This window comes from Mustela nigripes, chromosome 3 (genome assembly GCF_022355385.1).
Source record: "Mustela nigripes isolate SB6536 chromosome 3, MUSNIG.SB6536, whole genome shotgun sequence".
Classification (NCBI taxonomy): domain Eukaryota; kingdom Metazoa; phylum Chordata; class Mammalia; order Carnivora; family Mustelidae; genus Mustela; species Mustela nigripes.
This window is the reverse complement of record NC_081559.1, coordinates 38726354-38735260: the sequence shown is the minus strand read 5'-3', so window position 1 is coordinate 38735260 and position 8907 is coordinate 38726354. Positions and strand designations below refer to the sequence as shown.

The window sequence follows — 8907 nt, the reverse complement described above, 5'->3', positions numbered from 1 at the left end:
CACCTTCTTCAACAGGACACTCGGTGTAGGCTGCTGGAGGCCTGACTTTCTCTCAGCACCACCACCTCCTCCAGGAAGTCCACCAAGGCAGAAGCTTATAAGATATGATTCCCCAAGGCCCTGGCATCTCCTGCTTCTCAGCTCCTCAGCTGGTGTGCCCCTTAGATAAGACCCCTGCAGAGCTTACCAAGCCCTCCCCCTCTCCCCTACCCCCGCTCTATCTGGTTTGGATTGACCAGCCTGGCCTTAACCCAGGAACCCTAGGAAACACTCCCCCCCGCCAGCCCTATAGTGCTGCAGCTCCTACTCCGCCTGCACCCAGCCATGACCACCTCCCCAGGGAGGGGGCTGTCGAGGCAAGAGGACCTGTGAGAGACAGCCTCCCCCACTTCACTTGCTCCTGCCGGTGGAAGCCCCACCAAGCAAATGGGATTCCCACAAAATTGCAACACTCCGCGTCCCAGCACAGAGTGGTTCCAGAGGCTGTTTGCTGAACTGAATCAAAATGTCACACCATGGGGGCGGAAAACCACCCTGAAAGCCTTGGTTCTGAGCAGCGAGGTAAAATTCTGAATGCTTTGATGTCGTGCGTTGTCTGGGTCGGGCCCTGGGTTCGCTCAGTGGCCCCGTAGTCTCATCTCGCTGCATGGACTGTTGGCCTTGGTCGTGTGACCAGCTTTGGCCAATGGGAGAAGAGTAAACACGGTGCAGGTAGAAACCCCCCCCCCCCCCCCCCCCCCCCCCCCCCCTCAGCAGCCCTGGGGCTTCATGTCTCTCTCCCTGCAGCCAGAATCCTGAGGCCACCGGGGAAGGCACCCAGGCCAGCCGGCTGCTGCGGGACGAGAGGCCTCGCGGAGGACAACTCAGAACCCAGCCAACAGCTGGCTGTTAGACGAGCGAGGCCCTCGATGGCCTTCTGAGCACAGACACATCTGGGTCCAGCCAAACACAACAGAAGCGCCCACTGGAGCCCAGCCCCATCGCAGAGCCACATAACCATAAAGCTAATAAGTTGTTTTAAGCCACGTGTTTTGGGTGTAGTTTGTTATGTGCAAAGCAAAGCGAACCACTCCTCAGCCCAATGCACCACAAACGGTATGTGGACAGATGAAGATGGCCCAACGGGCAGGCAGGCCAGCCATCTGGCTGTGAGGCTGGGTCATTGGCACACTGCCAGGGGCCCAGGAGGAACCCCCTCGATCCTGGGCCAGGATGCGGGTAAGGCAAGTGGGGCATTCACCTTGCACACAAAATGGAAGGTAGTATCCCGAAACTTAGGAATCAAGACAAGAGATATTTTAACGCAATATTAGAGAAATCAATTCGGTGAACTGGCTGCCCATTTCTGTAAAAAAAAGTTTTATTGGAATTGGGGCCAGGATTAGGATTTGGCAAGCAAGGTAAGATCCTATAAGCACAGGGTCAGCTCTTGTTTTAATTTAAAAAGTTTGTCATGGAATTTATGCATTAATCCTATCTGTGCCTTTGCTTCTGGTTTACTTCTTTTGATTTGGGCTAAATCCTTCCCAACCTACTGAATGATTGACCTCTGGGATCTGACTGGATCTCAAACCTCCACCTATCTATTATATTCCCACCAAGGGTCATAATTTAAGCTGTTGTCAGGCATTGACACCTTGCTGTAAAGGAAGCAAAATGAGATCGAGTTCTACTCAGGAGAGATTAGGGGGCCAGGAACCTGGAGAGCTGCAGTCAGCTTCCAGGGGAAGAAGGGATCTTCCCGAGGGCCCACCATTCTCAAAATTTCCACAGGCTCTCCACCGTGGCTCCCTGGGTGGGTTTCATGGGCAAATCCTAGGAGCTGGCTGTACGACCAGATGTCCAGATGACCTTTGAAACCATCTGCATTTACTCATGTCCTTGCTTCTCTCCTGTAGGTCATGTTCATGTGTGACCCCAGCCAACTCAGCGAGGCCAGCAGACAGCCGGGATGTTTATGAAGAAGCTGCTGGTGTTTTACCAAGGTTCTTGCTGGCCATCAGCCTGGGGATGTGGACGCGTATGCCGGTGAGAGGAGTCTCCCAGGGCGTGGTGTGGAGACGGGGCGGTATTTACTTAGCCCGGAGAACCACTCGGGCTGTACCTGGTGATTTCAGTGTCGTCTGATACAGAGCTGGCTACTTCCCAAATCTCTAACAGACTTTTTTCTTCTCCCGAAGTGGCCAGACGTTTACAAATCAGGTTTTTAGCCCATCTGTAGGTCTGGGGGAGAAACAACAGTTGCCTTGATACCATGGAGACGAGGGGAACCCATTCCTCTTCTCGTCCTTCCAGAGTTCTGGAGACAGGAAAGGCCGTGCCAGTCAGCGGCATCTGAGGAATCTGAAAGGGAGTGGATTTACTGGGGAGACCAGGAGAGATTTTTCCATCACGTTTCCCTGCTGTTCATCTGCAGCCACTCTTTATTTTATTTTATTTTTTTTTTAAAGATTTTATTTATTTATTTGACAGAGAAATCACAAGTAGGAGAGGCAGGCAGAGAGAGAGGAAAGGAAGCAGGCCTCCTGCTGAGCAGAGAACCCGATGTGGGACTCGATCCCAGGACCCTGGAATCATGATCTGAGCCGAAGGCAGCGGCTTAACCCACTGAGCCACCCAGGCGTCCCGGCAGCCACTCTTTAAAGTCTCACCACGGAGTGACCCCATCTGCTTTCCCTGTGTGACCTTGTCCACAGGTACTGGAGATAAGCCTTGACATTTTCTCTTAGTCAGGAGGTGGAGAGAGCCTGGAGGTGGACATTCCCAAGAAGAAGGTAGGGCCTTGCTCTCCACAGCTTTCTTCCCCAGGAACACAGAGGGGAGACATTTCTAGAGAATCTGGATGTGGCCTCCGGGCCAGTCTCAGAACCACAGAGTTCTCACGCGCCCCGCCCTTGGTGCTACTGCCAAGAGCTCACAAGATTAATCCAGGGTCCTAGCCTCTGATGGGTTTACAGACATCTTGGGGGTGACCCGGCCACTTGCCTGCTCTAATGTTCTTCGGTCTACCTCCTCTGCTGGCTTTTTTGAGGAGTGAGGAGGCCACTGGAAAATGCAATGCTTATCTTCTATTTTTGTCCTGTTGGACCACAAAGATGTCTTCACTAAGGGCATAGTCAGGGCAGATGGAGTGCCTGGGGGATAATACCCAATTTTATTCACACACACACACAGCCCATACCACACCCAAGTACCATCTAAATATTGATACTTTTATTTCAAATACTCCTATTTCAGGAGAGGTCAGATCCTGCTCCTCGCTTGGGTGACATTGCTGGCTCTGTCCTAGGACACGGGCTCTGACGTCACCCTCCGCAAGGGCCAGCACAGTCCTCCCCAATGGGGACTAGTCATTTTGCCATCGGAGCTTCTTGTGTTTACAATCTTACTAGAGGAAAGTGGGTTACACGGTCAGCTCTAGGAGGACTTTAAAACACGTGTGCAGAAGATCGAGAGCAGCTGTGGCTTCCAAGCTGTGTCTGGGACTAGATCACAGTCTTACCAGATTTCAAAAGAGGACGAGAACAACCGATCTGGTGCTCCGGAATATGGCTTGAGGATGGGTGTCCCTTGTCCTAAGTCCCCACAGTTTTTCTCCCAGCTGACTGGAGAGAGGAGTGCTGGTTTCAACGAGGCCTAGTCTGCCCCTGCCTTCCCTGGCTGGGTTTTCAGGTGCCGCCCCCTCCTCTGCACAGGCTCCTGAGGTGAAGAGCTCACTGGTGGGGTTCATGCTGCCTACCAGCCACGTTCCTCTGTGCGTGAGGGGACAACCTGAGATGGGCAGAGACAGGAGCCCGTGGAGGGGACTGCCGGGACAGCCAGCCTTGCCTCAGGTCCCGAAGCCACCTGGGGGCTTGTGGACCACTGTCTCTCCACATCTGTCACCTGCAGCTGCCCGCTGGGCCAGAGGGGGAAGCTGGCTGGTTCTCAGGCAACGGGATGGTGACACCGGGGAAGGAACTGTCCTCACTTCCTGTAAGATGGGCTCCCTGGAGAAGAAAAGCCAGCGCCAGCTGCCAGCACGGAGGCGGCATCCGCACAGAGTCCCCTCTGTCTCGTATAGGCCCTTCTTTCAGCTGGCTCTGTGCAGACAGAATACAGAGAACCTTCCCTTCCCCCAGGTCACTGGCTCTGTGGCCCGGACACGCCTCACGTGGCCATGCTCTTTCCTCCCAGGAAGCAGGCAGCTTGGCGGGGGGTACTCGCTGAGTTTGCGGGCAATGGTTTTGTTGTTTGTCGAGGCCATGGGACACGGGTCTGCTGCTAGCTGAGCTATCAGGCACGGGCAGGGCCCGGGGGAGCCCGCAGGGTCCCAGCTGTTGCTGCTGCAGTTACTGCCCGCCAGGGCTGGGCCCGGCCACCTCTCTCCGGCCATGAGCTCCTGGCACCTGCGGGGGCTTCCTTCGGCCCGTGTGAAGCAGCAGCAGGAGCTGCACTGCTGCTGGGGACGGCGGGGAGGGTAGCAGGGGCTGGGGCGTGGCTCTGTGTTAACCCCCAGAGAGGCTCCGGAGAAGAGGGAGGGCTGGGCCGGCTTTCCAGGCACGGCCCATTAACCACATGGCTAGCCCAGCAGGTCTCGGGTTGACCAGAATGCCCGGGGCTTTGGCAGGAAATGATGGGGGCAGGGAGAGTGTGGGGCAGTACAGTGGCAGAAATGCATATATCCTGAGTGTGACAGATTTTTTTGTTGCTTGACATCCTCTTTTTCACTTTTGTTTTCCTTTATTTTGATTTCTTTTATTTATTTATTTTAAAAAACATTTTATTTTTAAGTAATCACTACACCCAGCCTGGGGCTCGAACCTACGACCCTGAGATCGAGGGTTGTGTTCTCCTCTGACTACACCAGCCAGGCCTCTCTCCCTTATTTTTAGTTAAGACTCTTTAGAAAGGTCCAGGCTCAGCTGGGGAGTGGAGGAGGTGGCCAACTGGCCCAGGCTAGGAGGAGATAGAGAGAGGAAGTGGTCTCTCCAGTGTCTAAAATGGCAGGAGGGAAGCCCCCAGGGCCCCCCTACCCTCAGTCACTGGGGTGGCCGCCTCCAAGGCACCTGCTCGGGTTTGGTTTCCAGGCTGCCTGAGTAGCTGTTGGCTGCCCCCCACTGGAAGGCAGGTCCAGATTCCAGGGGCAACCACAGAGGTGGGGGAGTCTTTGCTCTGAGTGACACTGCCCAGAGATGGTCCCCATCTGCTGGGCTGTGTGTGAGCCCCCAAGGCTCATGGCAATGGCATACATGGGAAGATGAGTGGAGAACTGGTTTCTAGGGCAGGAGGAGACACTGGCGAGGGCCCTGGCTTTCCCTTTCGCCTGTGGGGCCCAGACAAACACAGCGCCCTGCCCTCTGGTCTGACTTACTCTGTGGGCCCCTCGTGGAGGACAACACGGAGCCAGGGCGGCTGGCCTGCTGGGGGCCGCATGGAGAGAACCGAGGGGCCAGAGTGGATGCCTTGGCCTTGGGTGGGTTCAGGTCCAGGATTGCCGGGGTGCTGGGGGTCCGGGGCTCGCAGGGGAAGGCTGATGTAAATTCCCTGGAAGGAAACACACAACAGTCTACAGTCAGGGCTACTGCATACTTAGGGGAGTTGCAGGAGAAGGAAGGAACTCCCTGTCTGAGCACCAAAAGGCCAGACAGGCACGGCCCTGGGCACAGGGTAGGGGTGGGGTAGGGCAGGGCACCCGGGGGCATACATCCTTGCCCCCAGGGAACACACACTCTACAGGAAGAGGAAGATTAAAAAAAAAAAAAAAAAGGAATTAAAGGAGATGAAGCCGAGAAGGGGGACTGGGAGCCTGGGGGATTCTTGAAGTGTGAGGTAGGATGGCCAGGGAAGGTGTGGCCGGCAGAGTAGCTGTCCCCCATTCTGTCCTACTCCCTGGGACCTTTTATGACAAAGGAGAATGTAACTGCGGTGGAACAGAGGTTGCAAATCTTCTGACTTTGCCACAGGGAGATTATTCTAGACTATCAGGGTGAGCCCACGGAAACCAGGAGGGTCCTTAAAAGTGGGAGAGGGAGGGCCACTTGGGTGGCTCAGTTGGTAAAGCATCTGCCTTTGGCTCAGGTCATGATCCAAGGGTCCTGGGATCGAGTCCCACATCGGGTTCCTTGCTCAGTGGGGAGCCCCTTCCCCCTCTGCCTGCTGCTCCCCCTCCTTGTGCTCTCTCTCCCTCTCTCTCTCTGACAAATAAAATCATAAAAAGGAAAAGTGGGAGAGGGGGCAGAAGAAGAGAGAGAAGGGAGCGTGACTGTGAAGAAGGGCACAGAGATGCCTGCCTGCCTGGCTTTGAAGACGGTGGAAGGGGCCGGGAGTCAAAGAAGGCAGGCGGCCTCCAGAAGCCGGAAAAGGCAGAGAAAAGATTTTCCCATGGAACTCGGGAAGCTGTGTGTCCTGTGCACACTTCTATTCCAGCCCCATGAGAGCGGTGTGGGGCTTCTGACCGACTGGACTGTGAGGCCATACCTTTGTGTGTTCAGGTTTCTACGCTTGAGGTCATTTGTTAGAGCAGCAATAGAAAACTAATTTTAGATGTGGTGGCCAGGGCCACGCAAAGAGGGTGACATTTAGCCCCCAAACACTCCTGTGGGTGGTGGGGGGGGGCAGGCATTACTTCCCCATTTTTCGGATGGAGAAACTGAGGTCCCACGTTTGTGAACTTTCCCAAGGCCACACGCGTAATGCGCAGGTTGTGAGGCCAAGATCTGAGCCCAGTGGGATCTCCTAGCCAGCTCTTCTCCATATACCACCAGGCTGCCAGCCCCGAAGGGTGGCCTCCCAGAGATGCGGTGGGCTAGTCTTGGAGCTGGCACCCTCAGCTTTGCACCGTTAGACAAGAAGTCCTAGGAGTGGGGGCCTGGCTCTGTGGGATTCCCCCCTGCCCAGCCCTTTGCTGTATGGCTGTCATGGAGCTGTCTACACCTTGCTCCCACCTTGACTTCTGGGGTCCCTGCTATCTACACGCCCATTTTCCTGACTGTAACTCCAAAGACCAGAGTCCCAGGCTGTCACTCGGGGTTGCCATCCCCAGTGAATGAACACATTCACTGGACACATCGGCTCAGCTAGCAGCTGGGCATGCGCTCTGTCTATGGCAGGTCCGTCTCCCCTGCCCTAAGCGGGTCCCTTAGTCCGTGGACTTCATACAGTTGGTGTGCACCAAACAGCTGTTGAGCTAGGAGAGTGAGTCAGGCCCCCTCGGTGAACGGTGTGGGGAGCATGCCTGTGCGTCTGTGTGCACACACAGAGTGGGAAGTGGAGGCAGGTGCGGGGGGCAGGGGTTGTGCTCCCTGGGAGGGCCCAGACCCTCAGTCCTGCTCTGCTACCCTCCAGCTAGTGACTGAACGTACGCAAGTATGCTGACCTTTGGAGAGCCTCAGTTTCCCCACCTGTCTCTCAAATAGCTGTGATGATTTTGCAAGGGAGGCTGTGCTGAGGTCAATCGCAGGCCCCTTAAATGGGGGTTTTGACTCTGGGGAGTGGGACCTGGAAGGAAACGGGAATTTCTTTCTTTCTTTCTTTTTTTAAAAGATTTTATTTATTTATTTGACAGAGATCACAAGTAGGTAGAGAGGCAGGATGGGAGAGGGGGAAGTAGGCTCCCTGCTAAGCAGAGAGCTAGATGTGGGGCTTGATCCCAGGACCCTGGGATCATGACCTGAGCCAAAGGCAGAGGCTTTAACCCACGGAGCCACCCAGGTGCCCTGAAACTGAAATTTCTTATTTGAATCAATTCTATATTTCCATATGCCCCTTCCTTCCCTCCTTCCTACCCTCTTTTCCTCCCTCCCTTCTTTTTTTACAGGGAGAATATTTTAATCATTAGAAAAATAAAACTTAAACATCTGAAAAATTTCCAAATTCAAATTTAGGAGAAAAGTGGCATAAAAACTGCCCATACTTTAAGTAGGAAATCTCCTTTTTTAAAAATTAGTTGATTATTTATTTATTTTAAAAATATTTCATTTATTTGACAGAGAGAGAGAGAATGAGCATAAGCAGGGGGAACAGCAGAGAGAGGGAGAAGCAGGCTCCCCGCTGGCCAGGAAGCCCAATGTGGGGCTCAATCCCAGGACCCTGGGATCGTGACCTGAGCTGAGGGCAGACGCTCGGGTCTGCTGAGCTGAGCCACTAGGGCATCTCTTATTTATTTATTTTTTTAAAAGATTTATTTATTTTAAGGGTACCTGAGTGGCTCAGGTGGTTAAGTGTCTGCCTTCAGCTTGGGTCATGATCTCAGGATTGAGTCCTGAGTTGGGCTTTCTGCTCAGTGGGGAGCCTGCTTCTCCCTCTGCCCCTCCACCTACTCATGCTTTTTCTATCTATCTCTCTCAAATGAATAAATTAAAAAAAAAAGATTTATTTATTTTAGAGAGAGAGAGTGAGCAAGCAGGCCGGGGGTGGGGGCAGAAACTGAGGGAGAGGGAGAATCCTGAAGCAGATTCCTGCTGAGCGTGGAGCCCAACGTGGGGCTCGATGCCAGGACCCTGAGATCATGACCTGAGTTGAAATCTGGAGTCAGCCACTTAACTGAGCCACCCAGGCGGCCCTAGGCAGGAAATCTTAGATACCAGATTGAAAAGGATACTCGTCCCCCTGCTAGTTCTCTCTTTCATACTTTAATAAATAAATAAAATCTTTAAAAAACAAAGAAAAGAAAAATGATGTGGGAGATTTAACCCTACAGCATTTTATTAAAGTTTAAAATGATTTTTCTTTATTTAAAACAATGTACATATGTATGTATGTGAGTAAGTAAGCTCTATGCCCAGCCTGGGGCTTGAACTCACTAGCCCAGGATCAAGAGCCTTGTGCTCTACTGACTGAGCCAGCCAGGTGCCCCAAGGTAGTTTTCTTTTAATATTATGTGGTTCAAATGACCTTTCCCCCCTATTTTGCTATTCTAATTTTGAT

At 53.3% G+C, this 8907-nt stretch overlaps 1 protein-coding gene across 6 annotated transcripts in view; it reads right to left on the bottom strand.

Moving 5' to 3' along the window:
• Positions 1-1349: 1349 nt before the first annotated feature.
• ARMC9 (armadillo repeat containing 9) overlaps positions 1350-8907 on the bottom strand; it is a 153615-nt gene continuing 146057 nt past the window's right edge. The window contains exons 24-25 of one of the 6 annotated variants that reach the window (XM_059393706.1): positions 5354-5526; positions 1350-2343 (exon numbers count right to left, since the gene is read on the bottom strand). In XM_059393706.1, the coding sequence (XP_059249689.1) occupies positions 2207-2343; positions 5354-5526 (310 nt within the window). In that variant the 3' untranslated portion in view covers positions 1350-2206. The other 5 variants (XM_059393705.1, XM_059393709.1, XM_059393704.1 and 2 more) reach the window with 5 other exon arrangements.